The sequence below is a fragment of the Haliotis rufescens genome, unplaced genomic scaffold (assembly GCF_023055435.1).
Source record: "Haliotis rufescens isolate VD_foot unplaced genomic scaffold, xgHalRufe1.0.p SCAF_2, whole genome shotgun sequence".
Classification (NCBI taxonomy): domain Eukaryota; kingdom Metazoa; phylum Mollusca; class Gastropoda; order Lepetellida; family Haliotidae; genus Haliotis; species Haliotis rufescens.
This window is the reverse complement of record NW_025963890.1, coordinates 56,793,031-56,809,671: the sequence shown is the minus strand read 5'-3', so window position 1 is coordinate 56,809,671 and position 16,641 is coordinate 56,793,031. Positions and strand designations below refer to the sequence as shown.

General features: G+C 41.8%; 2 protein-coding genes across 2 annotated transcripts; both read left to right on the top strand.

Moving 5' to 3' along the window:
• Nucleotides 1–2,974: 2,974 nt before the first annotated feature.
• Nucleotides 2,975–7,470, top strand: LOC124128766 (extensin-like). The gene is made up of 2 exons (XM_046492221.2): nucleotides 2,975–2,981; nucleotides 6,818–7,470. The coding sequence occupies exons 1-2, from the start codon at nucleotides 2,975–2,977 to the stop codon at nucleotides 7,468–7,470; spliced, it is 660 nt and encodes a 219-aa protein (XP_046348177.2).
• Nucleotides 5,624–9,502, top strand: LOC124141337. Its single transcript, XM_046509317.2, has 2 exons — nucleotides 5,624–5,764; nucleotides 8,721–9,502. Exon 2 carries the CDS (start codon nucleotides 8,733–8,735, stop codon nucleotides 9,324–9,326), a length of 594 nt encoding a protein of 197 aa, XP_046365273.2. The 5' UTR covers nucleotides 5,624–5,764; nucleotides 8,721–8,732; the 3' UTR covers nucleotides 9,327–9,502.
• Nucleotides 9,503–16,641: the final 7,139 nt, after the last annotated feature.

Below are 16,641 nucleotides of genomic sequence, written 5' to 3'. Positions count from 1 at the left end.
CGACGACAACAAAACTTGCCGTCAGGTTAATTTCGTTTTGAAAGGTCTTGAACGCAAATTTGACAGCATTAATCATGGAATCAACACTTGGCTCCGTCTTCATCAAATCACATATATTCTGTAACTTACGCTCTTGCTGATCAATCACAACAGCCACAATGGCTTTGGTTAGTTCATCACTGATGGACGCCTGACCCATGCAGTTAATTTTCATTCTTGATGACGAAGTAAAAGTTCAGGCAAACAGAATAAAATCTCATTTAGCAAGAGGTTAGTACTGTGCTAATTGTTGAAATAAAATAACATTCAAATCTTCAATTCATTAGAAATAACGAAAACACATGCCAACAGATTAAGGATTAACGTAAGAAATTAATGTTCTAAAAAAGTAGAAGAACGAAATCAAACAAAAGAATCTATAAAATGTTAAAAATTACATTAAGTGCAGTCCATTTAAAACAAATCTGACTCAGCGTCAAGATGTTTTATTTTTTACAATTTTTCCACATATATTGATAACAATTTGAAAAATGCATGGACAGAATACATTTTTTCTCATCATCATCAAATACACAATCATCGAGATATGACTTATAGTAAATCCGTCTCGAGATACAAACTGTCTCGTATCAGCCCACAACACACGAGCTCCAGAGGTGAATGGCCGAGATTAGCAGCCCGGTATGTGAGATGTATACCCTGTAAGTTCAGATATGACGGACATGTTCCACGACTACACGTGTTCTCCGCCTCCGACGAGAATATCATTGAGGAAGCACTTCCCCCCGTGTATATATTCTGTGAGTCAGGAAATTGAAATGTACTGCCTCGCCAGCTGGCTTAGAATACTGGAAATCCTTCTTCGATATGAATGAAAGTTTGTCCTGAAACACTTTATGAGAGTTAACGCATTTTCTCACCTTGTATTGTGACGAAGTTAGCACAATTCACAGAAAAGTTTCACCGATCCTGACGTGCTGCTGTAAAAGTCATGACTTTGAGATAGAGAGCAGACGACCGACTCGCCGTTCCGCCGGCGAGGCACTGGTCCAGGAAACGAAGGGAGGCAACTCGTGCTGAAGTCTGTGGATCGGATTTCTCATGAACAGTTCTCAATGTCAGAAACTCATGATAAGGAATCAAAGGACAAAATAGCCCTTCTAAAATAAAATATGAACTCCTCAAAACAATGTGCTAGCCAAATGGCAGAAAATATAGATCGTGTGTTCCCTTAAAGAATGAAATGCTGCCTAGATCTATGTAAAACTATATTCTTAACAATTCTATTCTCTCTCTCTCTCTCTCTCTCTCTCTCTCTCTCTCTCTCTCTCTCTCTCTCTCTCACACACACACACACACACACACACACACACATACACACACACACACTATATGTGTGTGTGCGCGTGTTTGTGCACTGTAAAATTATATGCTAAGTGCCAATTGCTTAATGGGCGATTTACCACGCTAGCTGTTCCTATAATACGAATATATGTATTTTAAATTAGTGACTAAGAGTCCTGACTGACTGAAGAGACTGACAAAATTGCCTGTTTCGATTTAGTTGGTATTCTAGTCTAATTTCTGAACGCGTTAATAGTCCTAATTCTTGTAAAGATATATAGATGTATAGCAGGGACCAGTCATTATTCTTTTGAGTGCAGTAACGATGACTATTGTAACAGTCTGTGGAGGCCTAAGATACAACTGATAGAGACGTACATAGGAACATTGTGATGGAATCATGAGATTGTAGTGGCGCTTCAGAAACTATATTATTATGTTACATTATCGTTTGTACATCAATGCACAATACAGGGTGAGTGAGTGAGTGAATGTTGCGGCAATATTCCAACTATATCACTGCGGCATGTAGTGAGTGAGTGAGTTTGGTTTTACGCCGCTTTTAGCAAGATTCCAGCAATCTCACGGCGGGGGACACCAGAAATGGGCTTCACACATTGTACCCACGTCGGGATTCGAACCCGGGTCTTCGGCGTGACGAGCGAACGCTAGGCTACCCGACCGCCCCCCGCGGCATGTATATATTCTCACCAGGCAAACTAGCGGTTGACAGCAATAGCAGCAGCCAACGCCGCTGGGGAATGACTCTCCATGTCAGCGATGCTACACAGCCTGACCACCAGATCATCAGTTGAGTCGGTTCTTCAGTCACGCACAGAGAGTGTGTGACCTGTTGTTTGTTTGTTGTTTAACGCCGCACTCTGCAATATTCCAGCTATAGGACGACGGCCTGTAAATAATTGAGTATGGACCAGACATTCCAGTGGTCGATTTTATGATCAACGATCAACGCCGCGGGAGCCTAAACCACCCGATCCATTTGATCAGCTCTAACGAGCAGCATAGGTTCTTGGGGAAATAGTTTTATCTTTACTTGTAGACAAAAGAAAATGAGAACTTAAATCGTCTAGTTTGTTTTAAACAAATCAGAATTATGACAGAAAAACGACTTGTTCGGAAGTATTCTTATAATGAAATAATACATTAAAGTTAAATTGTCGTAAATTGACGAAAATTATAAATAAATTATAATTTTCGTCGCCATTTTGCCTTTTTAAACTCTATGGAATCTGTTTTTGGAGATAATCTAGACTGCTTATTCTCTGGCGTTGAAGGGGCGGTCGGGTAGCCTAGTGGTTAAACCGTTCGCTCGTCACGTCAAAGACCCGGGTTCGATTTCCGACATGGGTACAATGTGTGAAGCCCATTTGTGGTGTCCCCCGCCGTGATATTGCTGGAATATTGCTAAAAGCGGCGTAAAACCATACTCACTCACTCTGGCGTTGACATTTATGTTCACACACGATCGCTGATTGCATCAGCACAACAATAGCATAACTGCTTAAAGAACATAAACATTTCACGACCTATATGTCCCTAGGCCGACGTATTAAAAACTTCCAGCGAATATGCATCTTCGGAGATCTGTAACAGAAGCCTAACTGTGGAGATGGAGGGTAGGTCTAAACAACAACAGAATCGTGCAGCATGCAGAGAGATGTACGATCAGCCAACGGAAATGTGCAAGATCAACAATACAATGTTCTTGTTCTTACTTGTACATTTTCCCAGGACCAACTGTCTGCGTGTGGCAGCCGATGCCGGCAGCTGGGGTCTATTGAAGCCTCTTGGGGCCTCTGTCTATTGTGTATCAGTACCTGTTATCAGAGAGCAATAACAGAGGCGAGGGTACGCGCCGGTATGTGGGAACAGCAGTAATTGGAAGGAGATACGTGATGTACACAACGCACTGAAGGAGAGTTCTTACAGGGGAAATGTGCGTGCGTGTGCGTGTGTGTGTGTGTGTGTGTGTGTGTGTGTGTGTGTGTGTGTGTGTGTGTGTGTGTATCTATGTGTGTATGTGTGTGTATAGTATGTATGTATGTGTATGTGTAAGTCTCTAATATTTACATAAGGTTCTCACTATCCCGGGTCCCGGGATAAGTTGGGAGATGCTATGCTATGCAGATGCTTACGGTGATGTGTATGTAACCAGTGATCGCCATCATGAGCACAGATTTGCGCATTTGGGAAACGATGACATGCATCAACCAAGTCAGAGGTGAGGTGAAATGGCGTTTAACGTGGCGTCCAAGATTATTGCATTTATATAGCGACACGCACGCGTGCGTGCGTGCGTGCGTGCGTGCGTGCGTGTGTGTGATTGTACCAGTCCGGACTGATGCCTATGTATGGTGCTAGCCCACTGAGATACCATGCCGCAGTTTAACATGAATACCCCACTCAGACACAGTATACTGACTCCGAGCCGACCAGTCCTTCTTTAATCCCCTTAATGCCCAGCGCCAGACAGGGTAACAACAAGTATCATCTTTTAACGTATTTTGGTTATGACGCGGTCGGGAATCGAACCCCGAACATTCCGCTCTTCAACCAAGTCAGAGAGCCTGACAACCCGATCCCGTAAGTCGACACCTACAACAAGCATGGGTTGCTGAATACCAATTCTAATCTTCACGGAGGTCCAGCCTGTTTACGGTGAGTGTGACACAAACAACACATGATAAGTCTTTAACTTGCCTTATCCTGCAATTCAACTAGACCCGGGTTTTTTCAAATGGTTGATAAACTAGTCCGAGGTTCGCCTTGTATTATGCGAGTGTACTCATAATTGCGTGGGAGAATTTGTGTTTGCAGAAGTGCTCCTCTGAAAAGATTTCAAAGATGTAACTGTCAGATAGGTACAGACAGTGAATAGAATTGTTTTGTTTAAATAAAGCGACAAACCCATTTTCATAAGAAATCTCTGCTAAAAGCAGAGTCGATTGTACGATTCCGACTATATCATGAGCATGTGTTTCTGAATCACTATCAAATCGTGATGATCTCAGGTGTTCGCCATCAGGTGAGCGTATCCTTCCCCAACGGTGGTACCAGTCACAAACACATACAAAGTCAAGTCAATTGTTCACCTAAAACAACATGGGAACATATGGTCAAAATAAGGAATTGTATTGGACATCATGCGTGTCACTGATGCGTTAGATTTGGAACTGTCCTTCCCATGTCTACCATAAAACGTTTTGAAAGTTATTCTGAGGCCTTGAATGTTGAAATCGTGATCAAACAACTTTTGGATAAAAGTCGTATGATGCTCTTTGAAATCTTCAAAAGTTAGAAGCTAGAGGCGCGGGTTGTGAGCCAAATTCCCTTGTTTTGATTTTGTCAATCCGAGCTGAAATTCCTACTGATATATACAAAGAACCATATCATTAAAAAGGGGTTCACAACTGGTGCCCATGCCATGGGATGCCTTCTTGTATTTAACACCAAAGGAATATTGTTCAAGATAAAGGGAGTGAGTGGGTGATCCAGTTGGGTTTTACGCCGCTTTTAACAGCATTCGAGTTATATCGCGGCGTGTCAGCTTAATGTGGGAGGAAAGCCCGAAGTGATGCAGGTCTCAGACGTTTACCACTTCGGTGAAACCCACGAGCACGGGTATGGTGCTGACAAACCTAGAAACATAATCCGGGCGAACCGGGAGTCGAACCCTCAATCATAGGTTTCTGGCGTGCCCAAGGGACGCAACTCTGCACAGCCTTAAGACGACCCGTGCCCCCGCAAGATAAAGGGAAAGATGACTATTGGAAAGTTGAAAGGAGCACGAGGAACACCCCAATACGCTCCAATATTGCTACCAATGTTTACACGTGGAACACCCTGAGTAATCTTTATTTCACCCGTGTGTAACGGCCATTAAATTTCCGGTGGTCGGACGCCATGTCCACATGACCATAGAGGTTAACCCCGTCACCAAGCTGACAAGGTAAGGGTGTCATCTGTGGGATGACTCCACGCCCTGCTACACGTGCAAACGGTCGTTTACAATGTTACAGCATTATTCCTGCAAACTGTTTTTGCGGACCCTGGAAAGATGTTTTTAGGTCTTGTTGTATTTATTTTTAGTAATTAAAACCTACAAAAATATTGTTCATTTCATTATGATTTTTTTTTTATAAAATAAAGGACCTCGTCCCTGGCACAAAACACAGGTCATAAACGAGATAGCTTGCCTGGAAACACAACCATGCTTGTGCTAAGCTGTTTTTTATAGTGTACGGTCACGATAACTTACCGACCAGTAGTGTTAAGAACTAGCTTGTAAGGCCGACCAACGATTCGACGAACTTAACAAACCTGTTTCCTTACCGTGGCTATGCATAGCTTTGTAGTCGGGACAGCTTGCTTTAAGGAAGGACTATCAACCTTGTGAGAGGTAGGCAATTATTGTTCTATATTCAACTTCCAGTACAATTTGTATCTGTTATAATATATTGATTTCTTCAGTTGTGAGAACAATGTTAACTCTTTTTCAAGTTATGTATATTTAGGTTTCAGTGATTTTATCCGGTGGGGTATTTCACATATTAGACCGATTAAGAGTTCTATGAGTGTTATCATGTAGTCCACACAGATATGTTTACCCTGTTGAGTCTACAACACATAACATACGTTCTCAATGGCATAATTGAAAATGTAAATGTATGCCTACATGCGATTGAATAAATACATGTGAATACCTTTTAAGAAATGAATGCAATACTATTATTACATTAAAAAGTCAACCAGCACATGTAAGCAGTAACTCTATGCTATATATATATTGAGAACATATCGTAACGTCTTGAAAAGATCAGAGGTAATGTTGAACTATGAATGTATGATGTTTGACTAGGCTTACGCTTATATATATACCTTCGTCTTTGTGAAACAGTTTCTTTTCAAATACATCATATACCCGCCTGGAAATGCCAGTGTGTTCATATAGCACGACCTGAGTGTGAGAACACGAACGTGAAAGTTTGTCCTAGATGGGTGTGTGTTCCCATGGAACACATCTCCAGGGAAATAAATCAATTATTTGGATAAACATCCATAGATGGGGTATAATATATGATAATAATTAGGCCCTGAATCTAACGTTTCTACACAACAAACCCACGTCCAACCTTTCATAACCACCCCCGCACAGGCCCCCGAACAATTCCACTCCGCATACACTACACCTAGGCCTCGCCTCTCCACCACAACACTCACACCCCTCCCCCATTACATGAGGAAAAAACAGAAAAACAAACTCCGCACGCATTCAACCTACTCCTCATACTTTAAAAAACCCCACCAAATCACCACCCACACCCAACCCTATCCCTACCTTGCACACACACTCAACTCTATCCTAATCCCGCTCACGCCAAACCCTACCCTCAGCACGCTCACACCCAACCCTACGCTCACCCCCCACCCTCGCACCTAACTCTACCCTCAGCACGCTCACGCCCAGCCCTACCCTCACCCCCGCACCTAACTCTACCCTCAGCACGCTCACGCCCAACCGTACCCTCACCCCTCACCCCTGCACCTAACTCTACCCTCAGCACGCTCACGCCCAACCCTACCCTCAACCCCACACCCAACCATACCTTCACCCTCACACCCAGCTCTAACATCACCCCTAAACCCAACCCTATCTTCACCCCGCCCACACCCAACCCTACCTTCACCCTCACACCCAGCCCTAACATCACCCCTACACCCAACCCTATCTTCACCCCGCCCACACCCAACCCTACCTTCACCCTCACACCCAGCCCTAACACCACCCCTACACCCAACCCTATCTTCACCCCGCCCACACCCAACCCTACCTTCACCCACACACCCAACCCTAACATCACCCCTAAACCCAACCCTATCCTCACCCCGCCCACACCTAACCCTACCTTCACCCTCACACCCAGCCCTAACACCACCCCTACACCCAACCCTATCCTAACCCCGCCCACACCCAACCCTACCTTCACCCTCACAACAAACTTAACCCTCGGCTCGCACACACCCATCCCTACCCTCACCCGGCTCACATTCAACCAAACCCTCACTTTGCACCCCCACCCCCACCTAACCCTACCCTTGCCATAATCTTTTGAATACGACCTACACATACTTCAAGCAACAAGTCCCCTCATAAACTTGGTACATTTATAACACATAATAATGGATATTTATAAAGGGAATCCAATGATAGGCAGTAAAATACATTGAATTTCTCTTGTCACGGTTATGTCAAAATACACTCCCTTTCTTAAAAACGGTGGCGACCGCATTCCAACAACGATCTCGATAAACCTATTATCATCGACACGTCTCTGCGAAGTTCACTTGTTTACTTTGTCGCAAATAGATCGTGTGGCTATAGTGAACTATGCTCGGTTAAACTAGCAGTCCCAGTAAGTTTGAAACTGTTTATCCAAACAACACTTTACCTATCTAACCCTTATGATTTAGGTCAATAAATGACTAAACCAAATAGATAAAAACAATTTAAGGACAAGAGTGGCTCAGTCGCCTAAGACAAAGCCAATCCCTTAGGCTTCCCCGAAACCTATGATCGTTGGTTCGAATCCCAGATTCATTCTGATTATGTGTCTGGGTTTGTCAGCACCATACCCGTGCTCCTGGATTTTAAAAAACTTAAAAGAGTCTTAATGTACAAAGACCTGCATCACTTCGGGGTTTCCTCCCAAATCAAGCTGCAAAACTGAAATAGTGTTGAAAGCGTCATTGCAATAGGAATAATATAAAGAAACATCTTGTGTGGATAAAGGAGTTTTGACAAGCACGAATATCTTGACTGGCATTACAGTGAGTGAGTGAGTATGGTTTTACGCCGCTTTTAGCAATATTCCAGCAATCTCACGGCGGGGGACACCAGAAATGGGCTTCACACATTGTACCCATGTCGGGAATCGAACCCGGGTCTTCGGCGTGACGAGCGAACGCTTTAACCACTAGGCTACCCGACCGCCCCTCTGGCATTACAGAGTAACGCACGCTCGATCTATTCATCTTTGCAAATATTTATTAACATCGACCTGAACTGCAACCCATTTCTATTTTTTATTTCCAAAACTATGTCTCAGACGTATGTGCATTTAATGCCTTTTGCATATAAACATCAATTACAGTGAGTGAGTGAGTGAGTTTTTACTCCGCCTTTAGCAATACCCCAGCAATGTCGTAGCGGCGGACACCAGAAATGGGCTTCACATATTGTACACAGAAGCTGGGACTCGAAGCCGGGTCTACAGCAGGACGAGCGAACGATATAACCACTGGGCTACCTACCGCCCTATCAATTAAAGATTCATTAATGACGTTACATTTTGCAGGGTTTCACACAAATGGGAAACGTCCCAGCGTCATCCGACGGTCCAACGACCGATGCCAGGTGCACTGTGTACATCTGGTTCCCCAACGCTGAATGTGTGGGCCACGGAGCTGTGGAACTGGATAACGGAACCTACATCAGTTGGTGGACAAAGAATGGCAAGGGGTTGACTACTTTAGCCGCTGGAACTGCGGAGCGAACCCTACAAGGGGACATTGGAGACGAAGGCAGGGAGGCGGACTGTGTTCTGGAGATACCTCCCCACATTGTGCTGGACCAGGATGCTATGGAAGACTGGTGGGGGAAGTTCAAGGAATCAGGCTTGTGGAAATTAATGACGAACTGTTGTTGGGTGGTCAAAGAAGCTCTTGTTGTTGGTGGGATTAAGAAGTATTCAAACATTGACGGACTGATCATCAACATTGATAACCCTTCCGACCTTCTGTTTGGCATGAGCAAGATTCCTGCAATTGACACAAAGACTGGGAAACCATTATCCAATGGTGATGGCTACATGAAAGGAAATGTGTTAACTTATATGAGGCTTGTGAGGCCTTACCACGTGTTTCCACTGGGCTGGTTTAAGATATCTTCTCAGAGCAGATAAGTGCGTATCAAAGCTTGACTTCCGTGAAGAAACCAAGAGCAATGGTGGCAAGATTGTTTGTTTGTTGTTTAACGCCGCACTCAGCAATATTGCAGCTATGTGACGGCGGTCTGGGAATAATTTGGACCAGACAATCCAGTGATTGGCATCATGAGCACCGATCCACGCAATTGGGATACGATGACATGCATCAACCAAGTCAGCGAGCCTGATCATGGGATCCCGTTAGTCGACAAGCATAGTCGCCTTTTAGAGCAGGCATGGGTTGCTGAAGACCTATTCTTTCCCGGATCTTCACGGGTCGATGGAAACATTGACAAATTATCCTGACACTAAATATACACCTGTATCGCACCACAATAAGTTTTTGATAATCAGAAAAGATATGAGTACTGAGAAGTTGGAAAGCAAAATAAAAGCCATCAACAGTGTTACTTAATGTCAAATACGATGAATAATAGGACAAAATGTTAAGCATTTGCAAAAAAAGCAACTTTATTCGCCAGGGACTACAAGGACTGTAATTGGGGATACATAGAGGCAGTAGAAGTATGGTTACTGAGAATAGACAGATCATCACGCACGTAACGTTGTACCTATGTCACAGTTAAATGATCAACAGTGTAAGTCAGCATCTGGTGTAGCCACCCTACACGGATTACATCCGCTAGACGTCTCCTCATGCTCGACATCAGACGCCTTATTCTCAACTGATGGATTTGTCTCCGTTCTTCCTTCAATGCCTGTGTCAATTCTTGGAGATTCCGTACTGGAGGGTCCCTGGCTCTGTGCCTACGTCCCAACTGACCCCATAGATGCTCGATCGTATTCAGATTCTAGAGATGATTAGCAACAGCTCGTGCTCAATGGGGTCGGGCATTGTCGTCCATGAAGACGGAACAGGGCGTGTTGAAAGTGCATGGTTATCAAAATGAGGCACAAGAAAACCGTCCAATATGTCATCTTGGTATTGAATGTCCCCTGAACTGTGTCCAAATTAAGTTTACAATCAAAGGAGCAACATCCCCATAAAGTCACTGAGCCATCATATGCCACTGTTTCCTGGATGCTCCTCTTTGCCTCAAGACACGAGTCCTACCATCAATATGGTGCAATAGAAACTCTCTCGTCAAACCAATGAATCCTTCATGACCTCAAGTTCCAGTGTGCTCGAGCCAGACTAAAAGGTTCCGCATGTGTTGTAGACAGAGGAGTGGACGTCGTATTCGTCTCCTGGCCCTTAATCCCGCTGCATTCAGTCGACGCCTGATTGCGCTAAGGGACACTTTGTGGTGTGTATGCCAGTGATGACGAAGAACAGTGCAAGTTGAAGTTGGCAGCCGTTCTGCCTGGCGTACAAGGACCCTGTCCTCTCTGGCACTGGTCTTCCGTGGACGTCCTGATCTTGGCAAGTCCCCCACATGTCCGGTCAATGTGTTTTCTAATGAATCGGCTGATTACAGTATGATAAATGTTCAACACGGTGGCAATAGCCCGACATGACATGCCATTTTGGCGAGTGTCATTAATTTGCCATCTTTGATTTTCGGGGATAGTACGCTAAGGCTTTTCAGTTACAATCGTTCCAAAGACAGACTTTCAAATTGGTATAGCTTTCATTCAAATTAATAGCAGTAAAGACGCATTAACTGTCATCACACATGAATTAGGAGTTCACACGGCCCGAATAAACGCACCCACAAAGTTGGGCAGTTAAGGTGGCTACCACTCTACAGCCAGATGATGTGTCATCACAGTGTACCATTTGAAAATCTTTACATTGAAAATAACTTGCAATTACACTTAAAATTTGTTGGTGCTATACTTTTGACGAGGTGTATATATAACGTCAACGCCAGAGGATAACCAGTCTCACTTATCCGAAACATATTTCATTGGGCGCAGAAGGCAAAATAGCGGTGAAAATCATATGAATGGGTCACTAGAAATCAGTGATGACACCAAGTGTTTGTCAATAGGGCAGCCACTGCCACCCGATGTGAATAGAACTGTAGTAGACGCATACATGATGTGATTAGTGTAAACGTGAGTACACTCAAGTTCGCTCCTTGATCTAGATTGGACGGCATTTAATTGTATACGTTCTAACGGTACGCTTAATAAGTAGTGTTCAGTAATGTTTGGTTGGCAGGGTATCATCTATCATGATCTTCTTTTTTATTTATAATTGTACCATTAAATGTTTAATCATATCCATTAACAAGGGTGTATGAGTGACGTTAAACAAGACATGAGTAAATTGTATACAACCATCACCAGAACTACCTACTGATCTATGAATGGTGTTTTACATTGTATGTTTGAAACAAGGTACATGTATGTGTTGAAAAAGAGAATAAATATATGATATCTATTCAGTGTTTTTCGTGTAATATGTGAGATATTACGAAAGATTCATAAACCTTCTGTACCAATAATCACAATATTACCGTATTGTGTAAAAATCCGGGATAGTAAAGGTCTTCATCAGCCCATGCTTGGCTTAAGAGGCGAATAACGGGATCAGGTGGCCAGGCTCGCTAACTTGGGTTGATGCATGGCATCCAAATTGCGTCGATCAATGATCAAGATATCACTGTATTGTCTGGTCAAGACTCGATTATTTACAGACCACCGTCAAATATCTGGAATATTTCTGAGTGCGACTTTAAATACCAAAGAAGCAAACAAACGCATAAGTAGCGTTGTGTTTCCGAAATGAACCGATGTTATCTGAATGCTTTGAGTAAGGGGAAGTAACTTGGTTCGTCGTTTGCTACGTTTGATAACTCCGGAACTGTATGAATGAATGTTGGCAGGATCAGTTCCTAGGGGCGAGGGGTACATCACACCATATACCCCTCGGGATCAGTTGACAACTTATTATATGTCACTTCCTCAACTCATATCTACAATGTTTAGGTCGTAGGCGTGTACTATTTTCGTGGAAACACAGAGTAATGTGTGTAGGGGAAGATTAGAGAACTAGATGATCACCCAAATACATAATAACAGCAACTTAATCCGTTTTAGAATATATTATACTTACCACCAACCTGATTTTGATTTAGAATCCCAACCACACAAATTTACCTGTAATATGCTACTACGGAAACGTTAAACATCATTGTTAAAGCGCTAGTAATGGAAAAGTGGATTGTCTCTATATGTGTCAGTGCCAAGTGTCGTCACTATGGCATACACCAAATTTGTACCCCAGAGCAATGCCTGACAAAGTCATTAGATTTTTTTCTGAAAGCAATCATTTGGTATACATTGATAAACTCAGCATAGCTGACACAGACCTTGTATACTTGATATGATTCACGAATACCGTGAAAGCTATATGAATGACCTGAGCAAATTCCTAAACCCAGGATTAAAGGAAACTACATGTATACCTCACAGTTGATTGTATATGTTTGATTTTCAATTGAAAATATCTTAAGCTAGCGATATTACATCCAAACATTGAACTGTAAAGGCGCTTTGTCGGCACCCAAGGAATACTTCTACGTGGTTTTATTTTTGAAAATATAATATGATTTAAAACTTTTGAAAAAAAACATTTCGCATAATAATACACAACCGCTGATGGGTATCTTAGATTTTTAGGCACAAATTTACATTTCAAACATCGTTGGGGATCGTGTTTGCAAATTTATTTCTTGCCCCAGTCTTCATTGAACCAATTTATGTTTACACAACATTACCAAGTCACAGATTACCTTTTACACGCTGTTGCAATATCACATTTGAGAGTTTAATTTGTACGTGCACAAATTGATTTGAAATCGGTGATTATACATTATTTCTCAACTCTTGGTATATTACCAACATGGATATGACACTGAAAACCCAAGTCTATTTAAAGCTCAAATGAACGTGAGTCGTTTCCTGAATGTAAATAAACGCACGTGACGAATGACAAAAAATATTACTCAAGTTCAAAATTAACTACTGATTTTATTCACTAGTTCAATATAACGGATATATACTGATGGCAATGCATAAGGGAACAATGAAACATATAGGGAAATAAGCTTCACTGTCAGTACATTTGAAATAGCACGCATACAAATTCAACAGATGGCAGAATGTTGAGATGTGTTTGTGTGCATTGTTTCCCTCGCGTATCTGGTAGACAAGGTTGGGAACCCATGATAGCATATCAGTTTACTGTGTCTAAAACTAAGTATCCCCTTATTCATTTCCAGTATACACAAAGCTTTTTAAAAACAGTTAATGAAATAACCCTTCATAGATATATATGTTAATATATATAACTCCCAAATAGTAATACATATTACGAAAGACTATCTCTCTACCCTAAACTTCGACCTGCCTGAACTTGACTTTCGTCTGTCGTCCCTGTTGGGCGGAAGGTTACCATGGCCGCAGTTTGTGGATCCGTTGGTCTGCGTACCACAAATTATGTGGAGGGTGGCATAGGAAATTAAGTCTTCTGATTGCCGGCTTTTTAGACTTTTTGAAAACTGAACTGTGAGGCGAGTTGTTGGAACCACACAAGTCCGCAAGAAGAAGTATAGAGGATTTCATCATGCCCTGGTTATATATAAGAGACAATCTAAGAAATGTTCTGCCGAATATCTGGATGCACTATCACAACAAAATGGTTATCAATACTGAAAATTTTGTACAAAGTTGATGTATCTAATTTGAATTATTTTTGCGATGAAAACTAGTATACAGACAATAGGCGACCACTCTTAAATATGTGTGAATGTTTATGTGTGTATATGTGTGTGTGTGTGTGTGTCTCTCTCTCTCTCTGTGTCTATCTCTCTCTCTCTCTCTCTCTGTATCTCTGTCTGTCTGTCTGTCTGTATGTCTCTCTCTCTCTGTGTTATAATACATAGACCATCAGTAATCGAATATTTCTCGCTATGGGCTTTAGGAGCTTATTGATTCACGACGGATTAACGGACCAATTGCCAACCATGCACATTAAACGCCACTTGGAACAGTGTTGTGGTTTGTGGATAAGCCAAGGATCGTGTATTATCGGAATCTAATTCCAGGACAATCGGATCCTAGTACGGCTAAGGGACGCAACTCTACTCAGCATATCTGCGTATTTGTTCAGACGACTTGGCAACTTTAGGTATGGAACTGAGTGAGTGAGTATTTGTTGCTTAACGCCGCACCAGTACTTGTACAGCTATTCGTGGCGAAGGTTGGAAATGAGAGACAGAGAATTTCAGTCAAACAAACAATTACACTTTGGCATTTTGAAAATGAAACTTGCATTCCCTTATGTTATATACTGTTAAAGACTTATTCCTTATGCAAATACATTTGAGTTTGTCATTGTGTGCACATGTTGTGTTTTTTATTGCTCGTGTATGCAAACGTATATCCTACGGATCTATAATACTGACAGTTGATCTATCTTGATGTCTCGTTATCTCGAACATCCGGCTATCTCGAAGTTACAACACGGTCCGGTTGGTTTGAGAAAACGGGCTTCGACTGTAACATGATATCATGAAAGGTATATTAACAAATACCAGATTGGAATTCTTTCAGTGACAAGAATGATGCCCGATGCAATTTCTTATTTTGACTTATATTCCCGTGTTTTCTTAGGTGAAAAATTGATTTGCCTTTGCATGTTTTTGTGACGCCTGCCACAGGTGGGACAGGATAGTTACACTCACCTTTTTCGAACACTTGGTATCATCACTATTTGATACTGATTCACAAACACATGCACATGATATAGTCGGAATCAAACAATCGACTCTGCTTTCGAGGTGGAATATCCGAAGCGATATCGGAACTGTTTGTGAATCGGCCTTTACTCACGAGTAAACACACAAATAGATAATAACGTTTCCAAACTGACAGAAATAACTGAAACGGGCATAAAATGTTCATAAAACTATGGAACATAAATATACTACGCCACCATTTTATTCCCGACAGGAACTAGAGTGAGTGAGTGAGTTGGGTTTATCGCCGCTTTTAACAGTATTCCAGTTATATCACGGCGTGTCAGCTTAATGTGGGAGGAAAGCCCGAAGTAATTCAGGTCTCAGACGTTTACCACTTTATCACCTAGAAACATTATCGGGACAAACCGGGAATTCACATTCATAGGTTTCTGTAGTGCCCAACTGACAGAAATAACTGAAACGGGCATAAAATGTTCACAAAACTATTGAACATTAATATACTCCGCCACCATTTAAATCAAGACAGGAACTAAGTGAGTGAGTTGGGTTTAACGCCGCTTTTAACAGTATTCCAGTTACATCACGCCGTTTACGTTTACGTAAATAAACAAGGCGACATAAGAAAAATGTAGGAGCATATATAAATCAGAAGCCATGAGTCTCCACGAACGAAACTGCTAAGTACCGGAGAGACATGTAAAAATAAGAATAAACCGAGGATTGTTTCCCTGCTGACAGAAACAACTGAAACGGGCATAAAATATTCAGAAAATATGTCTTTAGAACATAACTAATACAATGGTTACTCCGCCACTCAACCTCTGTCATGGCGCGGTAATGTCCGTGGCGTGACAATAGGAAGGTTTAGGATTCGAATTCCAGACGGAAATGTTAATCATAATAGTGACTCCGATATTAATTGGAACGTTGGTCAAACGTTGTTTGATTAGGATTAAAACATTCAAGCAACGAGTGAAACTTTGAAAATGTTCAATTTAAATTTTACGTGGTAATTATATTCAGCGTGTGTGCGGCTGTTACATCACTTAGTCGTTTCCCCCAAATACCCTAAGAAGTCTTAACATATTTACATCCTCCTCTATTATCTAATGTATCATATCTCATTCTATTATGGTAAATATATATGATAATAAAATTGATATATGTTAAATGTTATATATAATAATCTATGATTTATCTACATGTTATCACGTTGGCTTGTAGCAACTTAATGCGAACGGGGATTGTTCACCCAAAGGAGACATGGTCTCTACATTTCTGCCTATTTCATAGATATATCCTAAAATTTCATATCGCTTACACTTATTCTGTTCAAATCATTTTGAGTTTACATTGTTAAATAATCCCAATATTATCTTGGGGAATGTGTACATTGTTTTGCTGTAGGGTACCGATCACCACACATTATTATGTGGCATATAGTTTCTCAATCTCATTAAAATCAGATCTTAGTTCTCGCTATCGCTAAACAAAGATTTGAGGACATCCGATAACGGGTCATGTCAGAACGACCTTTCATCCGACAAATCACAGCGTCGTTTACCAGATCAAGAAAGCGACATTCGGAAAATGTTTTTCTAACCATGTAACCTCGA